This window comes from Phragmites australis, chromosome 18 (assembly GCF_958298935.1).
Source record: "Phragmites australis chromosome 18, lpPhrAust1.1, whole genome shotgun sequence".
Classification (NCBI taxonomy): Eukaryota; Viridiplantae; Streptophyta; class Magnoliopsida; order Poales; family Poaceae; genus Phragmites; species Phragmites australis.
The window spans coordinates 18,611,872-18,632,207 of record NC_084938.1 but is presented as its reverse complement, the minus strand read 5'-3'; the positions used below and the strand labels follow the sequence as shown (position 1 = coordinate 18,632,207).

General features: G+C 42.0%; 2 protein-coding genes across 4 annotated transcripts; one reads left to right on the top strand and one right to left on the bottom strand.

Annotated features, from left to right (window-relative positions):
- Window positions 1-7,193: 7,193 nt before the first annotated feature.
- LOC133898591 (histone H1-like) lies at window positions 7,194-7,658 on the bottom strand. The gene has a single exon (XM_062339292.1). The coding sequence runs from the start codon at window positions 7,656-7,658 to the stop codon at window positions 7,194-7,196; it is 465 nt and encodes a 154-aa protein (XP_062195276.1).
- Window positions 7,659-9,984: 2,326 nt separating this feature from the next.
- Window positions 9,985-18,394, top strand: LOC133898713 (THO complex subunit 4D-like). 3 transcript variants are annotated; one of them, XM_062339390.1, is made up of 7 exons: window positions 9,985-10,258; window positions 13,225-13,438; window positions 14,189-14,323; window positions 14,418-14,486; window positions 16,474-16,667; window positions 17,214-17,261; window positions 17,896-18,394. In XM_062339390.1, the coding sequence occupies exons 2-7, from the start codon at window positions 13,283-13,285 to the stop codon at window positions 18,134-18,136; spliced, it is 843 nt and encodes a 280-aa protein (XP_062195374.1). In that variant the 5' UTR covers window positions 9,985-10,258; window positions 13,225-13,282; the 3' UTR covers window positions 18,137-18,394. The 3 variants fall into 3 exon arrangements, with proteins under 3 accessions (XP_062195374.1, XP_062195373.1, XP_062195375.1); XM_062339389.1 differs by lacking the exon at window positions 9,985-10,258 and adding an exon at window positions 11,142-11,330; XM_062339391.1 differs by lacking the exon at window positions 9,985-10,258 and having other exon boundaries at window positions 13,291-13,988.
- Window positions 18,395-20,336: the final 1,942 nt, after the last annotated feature.

Here is a 20,336-nt window from a genome sequence, read left to right as displayed (position 1 = left end):
ATCTCAATCTCACTAAGTTCTCCAAGCATACGTCACCACCAACATTGTTTCGCCGCTTAAGCTCGACGCCCCATCGGCTTAATGCTGATCTACCATCGTCGACCCATCCTCGAGCTTCATCGCCGCCTGTGGAATGCGCCAGTGCTGTCACCCTTACTTCCTGGCCACCAAAGCATCATCTCCACCATAGGCTGAGCTTTGCTAACACCGATTGGCACAATGACGATAATGGGGAGGCACTCATGGTGGTGGCTTCAACCATGACCTCCATCTTCATGTCCATCACCAATGGTGCATCTGGTGAGGCCACCCAGATGGCGGCGGGAGCTTGCTCTCCTCCCTGTGCGCCCGGCAATACTCACATGAGCCCTCACACCCGGCTTGATCCAGTCGAGCCTCCTACGACAACAGATCCACTAGATCTAGCGGTGGCCACACCTCCCTCCGGAGAAACTCCTCCAGAAGCTGCTAGATCAGCGATGGCATTCCCAAGCTGACCACGGCCCGACTGCTTGTCCATGTTCGGCCAGCCACACCGGCAGCGATAGCTTGCCTGTGCCCAGCCACCACTCGACGTGCGGCATCCTGCCCTAACTATTCACGTCCTAGCAGTAGGGCCCTACTCGATGGTGGCCAGCCTAAGCTGGCGAGGCAATGGCGATGGCTTGCCATTCCCCCTGCTCCCACGAGTTGGTGACCATACCAACAGGCACGCAGTGCGGTTGCGGTGGTCGGACCGGTTGGCGGCGGCTCTAGGGCGATGGGGTGGGTGAGGGTGGCAACCTTAACCCTAATCGCCCCTCCTCAACTCTTTTATATGGGGCGCTTTCCCTCACCAGGCCAAATGGGCCTCAACTTTTCTATTTATTGTCATCAATCAATATAACGTGTCTTGTATTTTACATTTGAACCCTCAAGTTTAAATGTATTGCATTGTATTGTATTTACCTCATATATATATGCATTTCGGACTCTTAGATCTTCAAGAATTGAATGGTGATGTGTATTTTCTACAATTTCTATGTATTAGCTTGATAATATGATTAATATATTGTAGTTTTTACATATTATTATTTATTCTATGCAATATTTTATTGCATGTTTTTATTTTGAGTAATATTTTATGTTATTATTTATTTAAGACTCTGCTTAAATAATTCACATATTGATGATAGAGTCCATGTCAGTAGCAGCGAGTAATCTTGCCTAATACTGTGAGGTCTATACCATATTGGTGACTACCTTCAATATGCATATCCCACAATTTTAGTATAGAGTCTATGTGTTGGTTGTGACTACTGTTACCTATTCCATCAGGAATGATGCCCAACATATTAGCAGTGATTTATCACATGTACAATATTAAAGGTCTACATCATTTGTCATTACTGACATATTATGACTAGCATTTTTAGTCAATTGAAATATTTGCTATTAATTTACTCTCTTAATAAATTAATATATGTCATTTCATGTAGGACATGGCTAACATTTTCAAGAAGGAATTTATAGAACTTGCTCTGGATGGCAGTAATTGCTTAACTTTGGCACAAGATGTTAAAATCAATTTGACTGCCCAGAAATTTATTGCCACTATAACTCCATAGCCAAAAAATGTAGATCCTATTGCTTTCTAAGACCATGTTTGGCAAAGATCTAGCTCTGATATCAATACAGGTTTGGAGTTTGTAAGATAAAAATAAAATTGTTTAAATATCTATTTTTAATCTAAAATAAGAACAAAATATCTCAATCAAAGACTCTCAAACTATCCACAGCTCCAGCTCCAAGAATTTCTAGAGCTGGAGCTCTTCCAAATAAGCTCTAAATATGCAACATTGCATTTTCTGTGACATCACCTCCATCCGGACCTAAAAACGAGTATGTCCTGGAGAAAGATCGACTTTCTCTTTGGACCTCCCTCAAGGAGCGTTATGAGCAACAAAAATCTATTATCCCACCCAAAGTTCAAAGGGTTTCTCCTTCGCTTTTAGGACTTTAAGTCTGTAGCAGATTATAACTCTCAAGTTTACCAAATCTGCTTCAAGATGAAATTCTATGATCACATAGTTTTAGATGAGAATATGATTGAGAAGATTTTATGCACTTTTCATCCATCGTTCTGGGTGTTGCACAACAATATCATGAGCAGAAATGCAGCAAGTATTTAGAGTTAATATACACATTATTTCAGGTGGAAAATATGATGAACTTTTTATGAAGAACCATCAGAACCACCCAACTGGTGTTGCTCCTCTTCCTGAAGTATATGCTAATACTCAAAATTCAAATAAGTTTCTTGACCATAAATGGAGTAACAGAAAATCCAAAGGAAAGTGAAAGTCTCTAAGAAGCAGAATAAACATGGGATTAACAAGGAAAAATGTCAAATCCAGAAAAATGGTAAAGACAACTCTCAAGTATGTCAACGATGTGGATGTACGAATCATCGTACTAATAAATGTCGGATTTATAAGCATTTGGTGGATTTATATCTGAACTCTATTAGAAAATACAAACAAGTTCATGGGGACAAATTTGAGGCTCACTTCAATGAACAACCAGATACTATTTGGTAGCGGGATCTTCTCAAAATGTTTCCCGGATACTATTACATGTTGTATATTATTGTCGACGATTCATGAACTGCCGATCTTATGAATTTGTTGAAGAAATAGGGGATACTTTGAGTAGACAAATCAAAGAGCACACATAGGGGGTTTTATACAGGTTCATGTCTCCCTTAGGATAATAGCTCTACATTATGTTTATCTTGTATTGATCTCTGAGACTGTTTAAAGGGGGTGCATGGCTAGTCTAGACAGATCTAACCTAATCATGCGACTTCCTTGCGTGTAATCAAAAGATATCTAGCTGCGAAAGGTTTGGTGGATGCAGAGCTTCTGTAGGCGTGTAATGGCTTGTGTCTCTTTCATGGATCTGATCTATATATATATATGGGGTTGTCGTGTAGCAGCCGGCTCCTTTCTTAGTAGGATTCTGTCATCCTTAAACTTAGGGATAAAATTTCATGTCTAAGGGATATCCTAGAACCTGCGAACAGTTTCCATATGTCCGGTGACTCCTTTCCTCAGAGATGAAGATATGCTCCGAGAATAATGGAAAACCCTGGGCTATTCGGATATGGTAGTTCTATACTACTCATCGTCAATTATATTATATATGTCCAAATATGCTACTCCGACATGATACTCAATAATATCAGTATTGTATGTATTATACATGAGTTAAATTCCTACTAATATATATATATATATATATATATATGTAAATATAAATTTACAAGAAGCAATCAGATGAAGGAAAAAGAATTTTGTTCAATGGATAGTTGTACCGCTAATACAATATTACAGGGCAAAAATATTTCCATTCATTACAAAAGAAAGATGTAAATGTTATGACCACCGCCAGACATGATACATTAATTCTGGGTTTAGGTCGATCCACAATTATACTCCATATGGGTACGTAATTAGTTATTGAGAATGCACTCTTGTATCCTGATTTAACTCGTACCTTACTCAGTTATAAAGACATTCATCTAAATGGTTTTCATGTTAAAACTCAAACTAAGAACAATGACGAATTTCTATTTCTCGCCAATTCCAATGAATATAACAAGCAAGTGATAGAGAAATTTCCCTTATTATTATCTAGAGTACTATATATACATCAATCTCATATCACATGTTGTGTTTAAAATAATTTTTCAAAATCTTGATAAATTCAAGACTTGGTATAATTACCTTGGTCATCCTAGTATCCAGATGATGAGAAAAATTGTTAGCAATTCTGTTGGTCACAATGTAAATGTGGCAAGATTTCCAGAATTATCATATTTTGTGTGCATTGCATGTGCCACAGGGAAATTAATTTTAAAGCATTCTTACCTTAAAATTAAATATGAACAACTCAATTTCCTCGAACGCATTCAAGGATATATATCTTTTAGCACTATCACAGAAACAGTGAAAGCAGATAGAGTGACACAGACGGTTTTTGAGGACCCATCACTAATAGAATACCCAGAGATTGCTAAGCAAATATGTCTGTAACATGAACGGGCATCTTAGTGTGCCAGAACTCACAAACGGTATTACAAATCCTTCTATTTCTATCATACAGACACAGACGGATTTTAGAAAAACCCATCTGTGATATTGTCACTGATGGTTTCTGTAAGATTTATCTGTGTTTATATGATAGATACAGACATATTACTATGATAAACTGTCTGTAGTTAAAGACTTGGATACTATTTTAAATTTTACCGCTCACTCTTTGCTTTCTACTACCCCATTTTTATAAACCGCTCATTCCCTTGCTGAAGCGATGAGAAGTTCATCTCCCTTGCTCTCCTCATTTCCATCTGATCCCCTTCCGCAACGGTTTTTTAGGGTTTATTTTGCAAGGGATGTTCGAGATCTGGACTCTAAATCTCCTTCCCTGCATTGATGTGAGTTCAAATTGCATCCCAGTTTTTATTAGGATTTGTTAGGGTTTGATTCGATCAGTGCACTAAGTGTAATTATTATTGTTGTGCATCCCAGATTTGCCTTGCGGTTTTGTTAGGATTTGTTAGGGTTTTATTCGATCTGTGTACTGAGTGTAATGTTGTTGTTGTGCATTTGGATGATTGCTAGATGATTTATGCAGACAATACTTTTGTTGAGATTGTGGTGAAACACAAGCGTGTTATTGAATCTCAATCCTCGAAGACCAGATATTAGAGATTCATATCGTTGTGTATAGATTTATGTTCTCAACAATGTGCTCTCGTGTTAATTAATTTAAATGTGATGTCTTTGTGCTGTACTTATGTATATGCCTATGTAATGTTCTTATGTATATACATTTGATGTTCTTTATTTGTGTGATGTATATTATTGTGTAATGTCTGTCATATCATGAGAGCACTTAGGAAGAAACGGGTTTCTCAGGGGGAAAGGCACACACAGACGGTTTCAAAAAAAATCAGTCTATGACACTTTATATAGACGAGTTCCCTTAATCTGCCTATGACCCTTAATACACATAGATGTTTTTCAAAAAAAAATTGTATATGCGTATTGCTAAACTGATATGTGTGTAACTATATTACAGACACATGTCTTATTTAGACCCATCAATGTGTAGCTCTATAACAGACGGAGTTGTAACTATTTATAATAAGCTCGATATCACATACACTTTTGTAGAGACAAAACTAATACCCGCTTGTGATAGTGTTTAAAATTTGGCTATGATAACCCGTTCTGAGGTAGTGTATGTACTTTATGGTGCTTATTGATGCACCTACTCGATGGTTCTATGTGTGTCTCTTATTTACAAGGAACCATGCTTTTGCAAAATTAATAGTTCAAATGATTAAATTATGAGCTAATTATACTGAACACGGGATTAAATCCATCAAAATGGATAATGCCACTAAATTTACTTCACGTTCATTTAATGATTATTGTATAACTCTAAATATCAATCTAGAGCATTCAGTACCTTAAGTCCGTATCCAAAATGATCTTGCTAAATATCTTATCAATAGAATCAAATTCATTGCAGAACCACTCCTACAGAATTACAAATTACCAACAGAATATTGGGGTTATGCAGGCTTACACGTCACATATTTAATCTAAATCAGACCAACTGCATATCATGCAACTTCCCCGTTACAATTAGTATGTGCGAATCAACTAAGTATTTCCCATCTGCGATCATTTGGTTGTGTTGTGTATATACCGATATCACCACCGTAGCATACTTCAAAGAGCCTCATAGAAAATTGGGTATATATGTGGGGTATAATTCTTTATTAATCATAAAATACCTCGAGCCCCTAACAAAGGACTTATACACAGCCTGATACGTTAATTGCATCTTTGATGAGGATAATTCTTCGGTATTAGGGGACATTTGTACCATAAAGAATGTTAGAAAAATGATTAGAATGTCACTGGCTTTCAATCCTTATATCTACATACTATAAAATCTAAACAAGAAGTTCAAAGATCATAATTTTGCAACATCTTACAAATAACCTGTGAGGTGCATTTATTGAATACAAGGGTGTCACCAAATCTCATATCACTTCGATGAATGTACTAAAAAGAGTGAAGGTACCTCATAAAACCACTCATCTTCCAAATGCAAATAAGAGGGGGGACAAATCTAGTCACAAATAATGCTTCTCTAAAGCAATCGTGAAAGCAAATGAATATATCTTCTAAGTCAGTAAATAAAATTCAACCTCTTGTTAAAAGACACCAAATGGATGCTCTGCATCCAGAACCTAGCATAAATGTGAGCACTAATCTCGGTGATGGGACATCAGAACAACCTAACTCCATGGTTATAGGAAATCCTAAGGAGTTAGAAGAAGTAAATGAAATTTCCACAAATTATATCGATTCAGGATAATCATATAACAGAAAAGACTACAATTATCGATATCTATTTCTCCTCAAATATTGCTAAAAACCTCGAGATAGATCTAGAACCTAAGATCATGGTAGAGTGCCTCAAGCGCTCAAACTTAATCCAATAGAAGGAGTCTATTAAGGCATAATTGCGCTCTCTTAGCAAAAGAGTGGTATTTACATCGGTAATACCTACTCTCAAAATATTTTCCCCGTGGAATTGAAATAGGTTTTCCTTCGAAAAACAAATAAAAACAAAGAGATTGTAAGATACAAAACGGGACTTGTAACACAAGGGTTCAAGCAGAGACCCGACAACGATTACGATGAAACATATTATCATGTTATGAGTGGAATGACTTTCTAATACTTAATTTTATTGGCAATACAAATGGATCTATTCATGCAGTTAATGGATGTGGTGACCGCATACTTATATGGGTCACTAGATTTGAATATATATATATATATATATATATCCTGAAAGGGATTAAAACTCCAAATCCATTGACCCAGTCAGGAAGAACATGATACAACTAACCAAGTGAATTCCTTTTTCAGAAGGGTTCCTCAAATAATGATGATTGTACCCAGGGGCGGATCCACCGCTAGGGCGAGCCTGGGCGGCCGCCCGAGCTCCCAGCGTTGTGTTGTTGTCCTGGCCCGTGAGGCCCATTGGTCGAGTGGCCCAGGCCCACACAATTCACAGTCCACAAATGCAAATGAATGCAACCCTAATCTCCCTACTGCGGTGTTTCAGTTTGGTTGTTTGGGCGTGTGCGTGTTGCGGCGGCGGGCAGGGCAGGCGGGGCGTCGGGCGGCCAGGTGGGCAGACGGGGCGTCGGGCGGCCAGGCGGGCAGGCGGGGCGCGAGCGCGGCGACCGCGACGGGCGTCGGGCGGGTAGGCGCGCCGTGCGCAAAAGGGCAAGCGTCGGGCGGCTGCGACTCGCGAGGGCGGAAGGCGAGCGTGGCGGTCGGGAGCGCAGCGGGCAGGCGGGCGCGGCGGCCATGAGCGTGGCGGGCCAGGCTGCAGCCATGAGCGCGGCGGGCGCCGAGCGGGCGCGCACGCGGCGGCCAGGCTGCGGCCGTGAGCGCGGCGGGCGCCGGGCGGGTGTCCGCGCGGCGTGCAGGCTGCGGCCGTGCGTGCGCCGTGCGGCCTGCGGTCGTGCGGGCTGGCGCCATGCGTTGTGCAGCAGTGCAGGGGCGGTCCGCGGACGGCATCACAGTGAGGTGAAATGGTGAATTGAGATTTTCATATTGAGCCATTTAGATTAATTGAGCAATGGAGGTGAATTCTATTTTGTATTTTTCTCCAATAACATCAGTATTTCTTTCGCATAATATTAAGATATAAATAATGAAGAGATTTTTCAAACCAACATCTTTGAATACCCAAAGTACGAGGGAGAGTAGAGTTAGTGAAGACTGTGATGTAGAAAATGAAATAGTAGTTGTCACTCCTGCTCATGCAACTTTTCGGATAGAATACAAAGGTATTAAAGAATTTAGGCAAGAGTTTATTATTGCCGATCCGAGACTTCGTATTCCAATAGATGAATTTGATCATGATATTAGAGATGAAGTTAGAAGAGCTTATGTGTTGAAGGGTCCGACTCAACCAATTGGACATATTTTCCAAAAAAACAGTTTGGTAGAGATTGCATATATGTTTACCTTTGGTTCTTTTTTATTTTGCAGGTTCATATGGTTTTATCGATTTATGTTGGGGATCTTTTCGCCTCGCCTACCAATTATCTTAATTAAGGTATTTTTTTAATTTCTTCTTAAAGTTCGCCCTACCTACTTTGCTCGTCTGGATCCGCCACTGATTGTACCTATGTGTTCATTAAGAAATCTTCTATTGAATTTTGTGTCATCTTAGTATATGTTGACGATCTCAACATCATTAGAACAACATAAGATATAAAGGAAGCCAGCAATCAACTTGAGATGGAGTTTGAGGTGAAAGATTTAGGCAAAACCAAATTATGCTTAGATTTACAAACTTGAGCATCTTCCATCAAAAAATTTAATTCACCAATATGTTTATATTGAAAAGATATTGTAAAAGTTTAATATAGATAAATCATATACATCAAAAACCCCTATAGTCATTCGATCCCTTGATATGTATAAAGATCTATTCAGACCTAGGAAAGATTGTGAAGAAATACTTGGACCTGATTTCGTATATCTTAGTATCATAGGAGCACTAATATAACTTGCAAATTGCACCAAACCTGATATTTCATTTGCGATCAACTTATTGGTTAGACATAGTGTTGCTCCAACTAAAAGACATTTGATTGGCGCAAAACAGATCCTCATATATTTAAATGGTACAATGGATCTTGGTTTGTTCTATCAGAAAAATCAACATATAACCGTGATAGGATATACCAATGCTAGCTATTTATCTGATCCTCATAACGCCAGATCACAAACTGGATTTGTTTTCCTATATAGTTTACTGCTTTCTTGTGAAAATCATCAAAGCAAACTCTAGTTGCTACTTCCACCAATCATTATGAGATAATAGCATTATATGAAGCCTCACGTGAATATGTATGGCTTTGCAGAATGATAAATCATATTCAAGGATTATGTGGGATTAGTTCATTAGAATCTCCCACGATTATTTATGAATATAATGGCTTGTATTGCCCAAATACAAATAGATTATATTAAGAATAATATAACAAAGCATATTGCTCCAAAATTATTTTTTCCACATGAGCTATAAAAGAGTGGGGAAACAAATATTTTGCAGTCATATGAAAATCTAACATATTTATTCACTAAATCATTACCATCTTCAATATTCAGAAATGCGTTTGTGAAATTGATTTTCAGAGAGTTTGAGAATTGCAAAGTTCACAGGGAGTAAACTCCTAGACTATAACATAACATGTTCATGATCATTAGATCTTTACATATTGTACTATTTTTCCTTTTATGAGTTTTGCTATCAAGTTTTTTATATAAGGTTTTTAATGAGATAATACCAATACAAACATATATACCATATATTTTTCTTCTAAGATTTTTTCATTGGATTTTTTGAGTTTTTCAATGGCATATCACAATTATATTTCTTTTCATATTTTTTTACAGGGTTTTAGAAGAGTTTTTCATTAAACTGTATACAGATGATGAAATCGATAAGGAGGAGTATTGAGAATGATCTTCTCTCCTCTAACCGGGCCTGTTAGGGAAAGAGTGTCTTCCCCATGTATATATATATATACATAAAATAAATCAATGAAATGATGATCGAATCTCTATTCGACTACTGTCTCAACATTTTATAACACAAATAACAGCCTTTGGGCAAGCCGTAGCCCAATCGCCAATCCTTTTCGCAAGCCTGCGGGTCCAAGCCCAGGAACGCTAAACCCACAGCCTTCTCCACCATCCACCCAACCCTGACCGTCGATCTCAACCCCCAAGAGAAGAACCGCGCGCGGAGCATATTCCCACGGTCAGGATCGCTCCCCCCCCACCCCCCACCAGCTCGAACGCGAGAGGCGAGCGACGACCTCTCCAGGTCTCCTCCCCGTTTTATTCGCTCCACTCCTAAACCGAAGGCAGCGAGAGATAACGGGAAAAAAAGCTAGGGTTTTGATTCCAGCCGCACGCCGCCTCCCCTTCTCCGCCTCCCTCCCTCCCTCGCCGGAACCGCCTCCGCCTCCGCCGCCGCCTCCTACCTCCTCCCTTGTCGCGGCATCCAGCGGCGGGCGGAGGCTCGAGGAGACCAAGGCCGGGAGCGCCTGAAGCATCCTCCACCCCAAGCGCCCCCCCCCCCCCGGGAGCGCCGCAGAGTAAGTCGCCCCGGCCCCGTGCTCTTCTTGATCTCTTGCCCGATCCGGTTCGGTCGGCGGCGGTTGGTGCGGCTGACGATGGAGCCGATGTGGGATTGAATGGGATTTAGGGTACGTCTCGGCCTTGCGCCGTCTCAGGTTTGCCTGTTGATGCAGGAATAGGGAATGTATGTTGATGTCGGTGTAGATGATGGTGACATGGATAAGTGCGGAGAGGCGAGTTCCTTTGTCGGATTGGCCGGGTGTTAGGAACCGGCTCGTACATGTTTGTGAGGGCCTTTGGTTTTTAAGGCATGGATGTCATACCCCGTGGCCACCGGCGGCGAGAACCGTGACGTGAGGAATCGGACAAGCTCACCAGAGCCGCCGTGCACAGCACGATGAACTCAAATTGGGATTTCTTTATTCCTCCTCTTCTTCCCTGCCCTGGCCATTCCTTTGTAGAGATGTTGATGCTCTAGCTTGGGCCGTAGACTCAGTCTGGTGGCACAACGGTCCATAGCACGACTCGGGCGATATGGGCCAGGTGTTACACTATCGCCCCCCACGAAACGTTGCTTGTCCCCAAGCAAAATCTTGGCTCTCTGCTCATTCTCTGTTTGCCATCTCTTCTGAAGAAGTTGTGTAGACAGGCGATCATGAGAAGCTTCATTTAATCTGAACTTATGAATACCTGGATTCCATGGCCTGATAATCGACAAGATAATCAAAGGAAAAACTGATGATGCAGTCCATGTGTCATAACTCAACCCCTTGCTTTGCATTTCATCAAACATTTTGTCTACCTCAATTGCACCAAGCTTCGGGAATAGTGACGAGCTGCATACATGGGTAAGCACCTCATCAGCGTCTAACTTGACAATTGACTCAGTCTTCTTACCAGACAGGTACTCTTCACCCCATGCTAATTGCTGCAACAATCCGTCATGCGAGTCATCATCAGCCGGCATCTCATCCCAAACAACAACCTTGCGACATACTTCATGAAACACCTCACATGCAGCATCCTCTGACACTACTGGAGCTCTGAACACGACCTGTGCAGATTGTGCTGCTGCGTCATCCTCAAGAGGTATTTCATCCAGCATATCATGCACAATATGCACGGCAAGCTCCAAGTGAAAGTGAACACCACTGACATGAGTTAGCTTGTCATCAATGTCCGGTGTGGCAATCAGCTTCCGCTCCTCATCGACCAAGTGCTGTCCACATTTAACTTGCTGGTCCAGTAAACCACTGTGTGAGTCAAAAGTGTGCAGCGACTCATCATCCCACACCACATCCAGCAGAGGCTTTTCATCAAACATCTCATGGGCAGCACCCTTCCATGCCACTGGTGACAGGACAACATGCTCTAGATGTGTTGCTTCCATTTTCTTGAGAGGCAAATCAACAAACAGCTCAGGTGGAGCAGCCTTCGACGCCCTCAGAGCTTTGAACTCAATCTTCTTGCTATCCAAGTAATCCTCACCCCATGCTAGCTGCTGCAGCAAGCCATCGTGCAAGCCTCGGTCATTTGACATTTCCTCATCCCACACAACATCCACAGGAGGCATTTCGTCAAACACCTGTGCATGCCCCTCCAATGTCATAGAAGTCATGAATGCCACCTGGTTTGGCTGTGTCGTTGCCTTTTAATCAAAAGGCATCTCGTTGAACATCTCGTCCACATCATCAGCAATCAGTTCAGCAGTTGGCTTCCTCTCCTCACCAACCAAGTACGCACCATGCTGATCTAGATGCTGCAGTAAACCATGCGAGTCGAGGTCGTTCTGCAATTCCTCATCCTAGATCACATCCACAAGAGCCATTTCGTCGAATGGCTCATGTGCAGCAGCCCTCAACACCGTCAGAGCGGTAAACCTCGTGGACAACAACCACAGACACCACCGAAGCAATAATCCTGTCATGAGCATGATGAACCTGGTCCGTCGCTTGGATGCCAGGTTGAACTGTGCCACCACCTGCTGCTGTGTGGTGTCGATCAGCCCCATGCGAGCGTACAGCCGATCCAAGCCTTCCTGCAGCCATGACCGCTGCTCATCGGACTGTGCCGCCATCTCGTCGGACTCGCCTCCAAGCAGAACACACCCAAACCCATGCTGAGGAATGCTAGCTCTGATACCATTTGTCATACCCTATGGCCACTGGCGGCGAGAACCGGGACGTGAGGAATCGGGCAAGCTCACCACAGCCGTTGTGCACATCACGATGAACTCAAATTGGGATTTCATTTTCCTCCTTTTCTTCCTTGCCCTGGCCATTCCTTTGTAGAGATGTTGATGCTCTAGCATGGGCCGTGGGCTTAGTCTGGTGGCACAACGGCCCATAGCATGACCCGGGTGATATGGGCTAGGTGTTACAATGGAGCACTGCGTTCGTGGGTTCTTATTTGAAACCTCATCATGATTCTCAAATAGGGTTCCTGAAATGAAGAATAGGAGCTGTTGGTCCACTGGCCTTGATCTTTCTAACATGTTTCGTATGTCCACTGTCATTGCCATAGGAACTTGGCTCTTAAATTTGTTTTTTCCCTAAGTTGCTGTGCCACATAGGAGCTGTGTTTTTTGGTGGCAAATAGGTACTGTATTAACTACTAAGTTCTAAAGTTAGATTAGATGGTATCCTGATATTCCAGGTAGGAGCAATTTGATCTGAAGTAGTTGATGAACGGTCCCAAGTTTGTAGAATTCTCAAGTTTTCTGTTAACATTATATCGACGATGCCAGTGAACTCTTTAGCGGAATCCCTTTGCTAGTTATTGTTATTTATTTAGTTTCCGCGTTGCTGCTTCTTTAGTTTTGCATTATTTATCTTGTACTGAGATCAACGTATGTGCTGCGGACTAGGCTTGTGTTAATAATTTAGTTTTATTGGACTTAGTATCGTTAAAGATACATCTTCAGTTTTGCGAGTACAGATTTTGGAGCTATGACCATCTCTTAAAGTTATCATCTCGACTGCAGGTTGCCATTGTATTTGTTGGAGTCTGCCAATTGGTTGTTGACTGCAGCAACTTTAGATATGTCATTTTATGCCAGAAGGGGTGGAGATAGGGGTAGTGGCCGTATTCAAGGAAGTGGTGGGCGAGGTGGATATGTCCTGCATGGAAGATCTGGACTGCCTCCTCGAGGACCTCTTGGGGTTAATTCCCGACCATCTGCACGCACAATTGCTAAGGCAAGACTAAAACTGTCACTATGTTTTTGTTCATGGTCTGGTTCCTGAATATAGTAGAAAACTGAACGAGAAGAGAAAGCTTTTATTATATGGAGGGGCAGAAGTAACAGTGATGTTTGTCACTAATGGAACCTTTGTTGGTTAGAGCATCACTTATTGTTTGGAGGCCTGAGGGGCAGATGTAACTTTGGCTTTTATCTCACATGAAAACTTTGAGGGTAGAGCATCTCTATGTTTTCATTTATGGAGGGGCAGAAATAACTGGTGGAGTGGTGGTCATCTCTAATGGAAACTTTTTCGGACACCACCGTTTCTTCAAACATATGAAGGAAATAAATGAAAAAGAAAGTTTGTGGATTTCTTGCAATATGACATGTATAAATTATGAGGCGCTCAAGAAGGGACTCCATCAATCCTCTTGCTATTATGGAGCTTCAATATGCCCCTCATCTGACAATTTTGGACTCTGTTACACACTCCCACTGAAGTTCTTCTAGGCTGCCTCCAGAACAAGTGCTCTAGCCACTTGTCTCCTTGGCTTGTGATATCGGTGGAGCTCTTTCCTTCTCAGTTGTTAACTTAATGCAGTTGTTTAGCTGTTTCTCAGTTAATTATTGCTACTCCCGTCTAAGGATTGATAATAAGTCAATGTGGTTCATGATAGTTGGCATCATCATATGACACAATTTGAGGCGGTACACTTTTATGATGACATGTTCACTCACATGCTGGATGTTTGGCATTTTTCAGTCATTTAACAGAACCAAAGACATGACCTGGAGACCTGATCTATTTAATGATAGTATGGCGGCTACTGGAATAGAAACTGGTACAAAATTGTACATTTCAAACTTAGACTATGGGGTTTCAAACGAGGATATAAAGGTATGTTGAAACAACTTGGTAGTCTGGATTTATTTTTTATGTTTCATTATCTAATACCAAATTGGCACTAAAATTTAATTTCAATTGCTTGTAGGAGCTGTTTTCAGAATTTGGTCATTTGAAACGCTTTGCTGTTCACTACGATGGTTATGGCCGCCCAAATGTTCGTACTTCGAGTATTCCATCTCCACTTAATGCGTGTGTTTAGCAGAGGTTTTAAGATACTTGTAACTCTGTTGGCATCGTCCAGCAGTGTGTTTTATGTGGACCCTTCATCATTTGTTCACTCTACACCTTATCAGATTAGATTATTTGTCATACTTTTCTTGGAAGCAAACACAGCATTTATATGTTCACTTGCTTATGAGGGCAGTAAAATATTTTCCATATGTATCGTTACTCATCAGTAGCTTTATCTTTCGGTTAGCAGTAAATGAATATATTCACATCTTAATTTTCATATCATTTTATTTCAAAGATAAGAATTGTAGCAAGAAAACAATTTATATCTTGCTTATGGTTGTTACGGCGGCATGGCGAGGCGCGGCGACCCACCACCTTCACAACTTTACAGCGCCATGGTGCGTGGCGTGGCGACGCCATACACACGTGGTGAATACACACATTATAGTCTAGGATATTAACAAATAACAATGTAAAGGTAGCTTAACAGTTATAATCTACGATATTAGAAAATGTAAATGTAGCACAAAAGGCAAATAGCAATGTAAATGTAGCACAAAAGACATATAACTCTCTCATGTCTCAAAGTTGTACTGTTGTGTCATTGTGTGCTTAAGCTACTGTTATGTGTGCTAACTGCTTAGTGTGGTACTTTGCTATGTGTGCTACAGCTTAGAGTATAGCTACTGCCTACTCCCTACTGTTATGTGTGCCTAGTGCAGCAGTGCTTGAGCTGTGTGCTACACTGTTACGGGCCTACTACTACGTGTCAATGTGTGCTTGAGCTGTGTGCGTGCTAAGTGCTCAAGTGTGCTACACTGCTACTGCTAGTGTCTGTGTGCTACTGGCATACTGCTACTCTGCTAGTGTGCGTGCTCGTAGTGTGATACTGGCCTGCTGGCTGCTAGTGTGCGTGAGAGTTGAAACAGAACAAAAAAAAACACAATAGAAGAGGAGCCGAGGAGCTACTCGATGGAGGGCGGCAGGGGGTGGCCGGCTCGGGAGATGTCAACTCGAGGGTGAGGGCGGCCGACGAGGGAGACACCGAGGGCAAGGCCGACGGAGGGCGAGGGCGGCCGAAGATCCGAGGCGGGGGCGGCGAACACAGCGGGTGCAGGGGCGGGCGGAGATCGACTGTCCCGCCTCCGCCGCTGGCGGCTCAGGCTAGGGTTCCTCAGTCCTTGCGGGCTCTCGATGGATGCGGATAGAATGGTGCGGGCGGATTCCTCAATCCTTAACTGGATTACCAGGTAAGTCACCACCAACCTAACCTTCTATTGCGCCCGCCACAGAGCCGTCATGTGCCACAGGACGCCATACAGGCGCCACGGGGACGCCACGGTGAGCTGCCATGTGCCACAGGACGCCATACAGGCGCCACGGGGACGCCACGGCGATATGGCGGACGCCATACACGGCGGAGCCGTGGCGTCCCTGTGGCGACAAACGGATTTCCGCCACGACGACATATCGTCGTTATGGCGACGATATCCCGACGCCATAACAACTATGATTGCATTTGAGATCATGAGGAATTGAGGATTAAAGAAGAGTAGTACATTAGAACATTTGATGTAGAAATATATGGCTAACGGCATGTTAGTGTCTTCCCATTCTGGACCTTGTCATGCGGTAGAGCGAGCAAATGCATACCTGGATGCAAACTCCAGATGGTTATCTTTAATAATCCATATCTTAGTTTAATTATTTTTTTGGCTGTCCGACCTATTATTATCTAAAGCAGTAAACTTCATTGCGATTATTTTTCATGATAAAACAATATGCAAGAGCTGAAGAATATTTGCTTGGAGCTTACCCAAAATTTTGAATGTATTGTGGTCTTTGATGAAATACTGCATGGCTATGTTATCTTTTAAGCTTACCTTCTCTGATCATTGGGACATTCTTGTATAGCTATTTTTATTTGCCTTAACTGTTATATTGATATATGCTTTTAAAATTTGAAGGGCACTGCAGAGGTGGTGTTTACAAGGAGAAGTGATGCAATTGCTTCACTGAAACGTTATAATAATGTTCTACTTGATGGGAAAGCTATGAAGATAGAAGTCATTGGAAGTGACTTAGGCTTGCCTATGACACCTCGTATAAATGTTGTTGGGGCTTCTAATGGCAGAGCTACAAGAACAACAGTTGTTATGATGTACACGATCTTTCACATTTTGCTTTATCATTTGTCTTTTCAGTTTTTATCTGTAGTCCAACCATAAACTGTGTTGCTGGACTTATGAAATTATTTTCAGCTTGATACCTTATGTGTCTAATGATGTCCTTTGCTGTGCTGAATCTGTCTTTATTATTTCCTGATATGTAGAAGACCAAATAGTTGTCCTGAAACCACAGCTAGATCACCATGACTATGTGTTGGTTGTGTCTGTCACAAGTTTAACTATCACGTGTCTAGAGACCTGGTTCCTAGCAGAGAACACTCCTTCACTGCAAGTATATGATTGTGTTCAGTACTTGTACAGGATATAGAAGTTCGGAATGTGAAAATTTTGGATGTGCTCATGTTTCGGAACTTTTGAATTTGCTCGTGTTTTTCATTAGCAACTGCTAGGTGATTTTTACAGCTTGTAAGCTTGTAAACTTGTACAGGACATTACAGCTTGTAAGCTTCATAGGTGATTTTTAATGTGAACTAGAATATTAACAAGCACCATCTAATTCATTATTTTATTATATTTAGGCCTGAGTTTGGTCAACGTGGCAGAGGTTCGAGCAGTAGACCTTTAAGGTAAAGCTTCTCTCAATATCAGCTAATTTTAATTATGCAAAAAAAATACATTTCTTAATAGCAAGCAGTAGCTGTAGACTCTATTTTTATTTGCTTGGGTAAGTCCAACTCGTGCTGTATCACTAATTTATGCCATTATATTTGCAGTATAGCCATTGCTTGATGATTATTACTAGTTTTAGATGTTTGGCACATGCATATGTTGTTTGTCTCCTTTCTGGAAAATGTACAATTATGATGCACTCTCTGTAAACAAAATTCTTTCCACAATACTGGTTGCAGCTTGCTAGGTCAAAAGCGAGTGATTTCTTGCTTCTTATGAGAAGAAAACACATTTTGCACAGTTCAGATGTACAAGAGATAGTTACATTTTATTAAAATTTGAGAATGAAACAGTATAGCTCCCAGCTATTTCTTTTAGCCATAGGGCAAAATTTGCTTCCTGAGACTTAGGATCAGAGAGTATGAAAAAAATAAAAAAGAAGGGTACTTCAGTTATTTACTTGTTTCTCTGGCTGCATAGATTGTCTCCGAGTTAATGCGCTCTCGAACACCAAAAGGCATCTTTTCGAGAAGAAAAAAGGTTCTCATTTGATCTTTTACTGATCCATGACCTTTCATTTTGCCATTCCAGTAATCCCGGCAATAGATGGAACCGTGGTGCCTTCCAATCTGGGAGAGGCCGAGGCTGGGGCAGTGCCCCGTTCCAGGCCCGAGGCAGGGGCCGTGGTCAGTTCCAGGCCCGAGGCAGGGGCCGTGGTCAGTTCCAGGCCCGAGGCAGGGGCCGTGGTAGGGGGAGGAAGCCTGAGAAGACTGCAGATGAGCTGGACAAAGACCTGGAAACCTATCATGTGGAAGCTATGAAAACCGATTGATTGCAAGCCTACTGATGATGGGCGCACTACTGATGATGATTTGATAGGTTGTACCCGTTTGAGCTGTAGTAATTTTCTGGGAGCAGAGAACATATTTCTGCTTTGGTTTCAGAAAACAATTCCGTGTAGTAGCTTGAAATCAGACGCAGTGTGTAGTGATTTTCTGAAATTGGCAGCCTGATATGTTTGTGCATCAGTTGCTCTGGGTGTTATCATGAATGCTGCATTGTCAACGTAGAGATCGTATTTATGGCTTAATTCATGCCTCGAAGCATGGCCGTCACCAAATTTTATAGTCTCCCAACCTTGTATGTTCATTCACGGCAGTGTGTTCTTTATCCTGCCATAGTACAATTGCGCAGGGTTGCGTCTACTCTGATATTGACGCTGTATTGTTAACGCATAGCCGAGTTTAGTCTGAAGCACATTTCCCTACCAAAGTTTATCCCAGCCTGTGCGCATGCTGGCTACTCAGCTTCAGTAGTGCGTTAACTATGCATCTTTCATAAACCTTCCGTGTCGGCAACATCATGGGCGGAACGATTTACTGTCATGAGCTGATGGCGATCCATCTATTCTCTCTCTCTCTCTGTTTTTTTTTTTTCAGATGTCACTAGGACAAGCTTGCATCGAAGCCCCGGTTTCTTATCTGAATTGACAAAATTGTTGATGGCTTTACGCAACAACGTGCGTCTGTTCTTTCCCCCACTGAATCATCGGTTTGCTGCTTTGAGCTCTCCATGATTGCATCATTATCTGAAACTATCAATAACAACAAAGCCTTTGTCCAAAGTAAGTTAGAATCAGCTAGAGATGAAAACTACAAGATTCAACTAAAAAAATGATAAGAAACAACAATAATAAATGTATTATTTGAAACTATCAACGCAGAATTCTTGACGATCAAACGCAGCACAGAGCAAGAAGACCAGTCTAATGGCAATCAACTCCTTGTATTTACAGCACACGAAACTTACAACACAGTAACTACTTGTAGTTTCATCTCACACCCTAGATCTGCAACACATGGATGGGCAGCACGCTGAAGCACCCCCCTACCTCTTTTACATCGCGCTGATCAAGCTCAGTGAGGCCAGGACAGGCGATCAATCTCCCACCGAGATGGCTTGGCCAGCGCGGTGCAGGGGCGACGGCGAGACCGGGCGCGGGCAGGCCGGCTCGCGGAAGCCGGTGGCCGGCCTCATCTCCAGCAGCTGGAGCCTCAGGAGGAGCTCCCTGGCCTCCTCGTCCTCCTGCTTGATCTTCCTCACCTGCCTGTGGACCGGCACCTCGTCCTCCTGCTTGATCTCCCTCCAAGCCCTGGTGTCACACTATATACATATATATACAAGGGCTAGAGAGAGAAAGAAAGGGAGAGAGTGGCAGGTAGCGAGGAGCAAGGATTTGGGTCTTCAATTTGTGGGGGCGTATAAATTTTTGCAGGAAAGTGTTGGTGGGTGAGAAATGTGAAATGGTTATCAATTGTTGGAGGGAGGCTCTTTTCAACTGTTGGGGAAGAAACATTGGGGCCAACTACATTCATTTTATTGTTCCAATGCCATGGCATCTTTTGCCAACTCTAGAAAAAAATTTATTAGGGTTAGGAGAAGATTGGTTCATGGTTGGGATGGTCTTCAATTAGATAAAAGCGTTAATGACTCTTAACAAAGTCATGCAAATCGTCTTTTTTTTTTTAAGGAGTCATTTAGACAATAATTTTTTTTCAAATAGACCCTTTTCCTCATTAAGATGTCTTTCTTGGGCAAAATATCGAAGAAAACGGATAGCTACAATTTTCAGTTACTTCATGAGGGAAAGAAGCATGAATCCATTTCCTAGGATGTAAAGTAACGTTGCAATTTTGCAAAGTGTATGTACCTAACATCAACGTGTGTTTTTCTAATTTCTTGGTGCAGAATTTGTGCGGTTCACCTGCGTATTGTAGAAAAAAAGAAATGAAAGAGGAACATTTACAATGCGTGCTGCTTGATGGCCAAGTGTTCGTAAGGTATGTTTCGCATGGTTCTTTCAGAACTCAGAACAACGACTGCACGCGCACGAATGCCCATCCGATTGACTATGGACCGCCCATCCGAAAGTCTTTCAGTTTCTAAAGAAATCCACTGCCCAGCATGCTAAAGGAAAAGTTAGAATGAAAAAGCTTGAAACACAAACGACCATCTTAAATGAAATACCAAAA

Bases quoted from the DNA above. Each gene is read 5' to 3' on its own strand.
- LOC133898591 (XM_062339292.1), bottom strand. From the start codon at position 7,658: ATGCCGTCCGCGGACCGCCCCTGCACTGCTGCACAACGCATGGCGCCA.
- LOC133898713 (XM_062339390.1), top strand. From the start codon at position 13,283: ATGTCATTTTATGCCAGAAGGGGTGGAGATAGGGGTAGTGGCCGTATT. The intron at 13,439-14,188 runs GCAAGACTAAAA...GGCATTTTTCAG, and splicing joins CTGCACGCACAATTGCTAAG to TCATTTAACAGAACCAAAGA. The intron at 17,262-17,895 runs GTAAAGCTTCTC...TTGCCATTCCAG, and splicing joins TCGAGCAGTAGACCTTTAAG to TAATCCCGGCAATAGATGGA.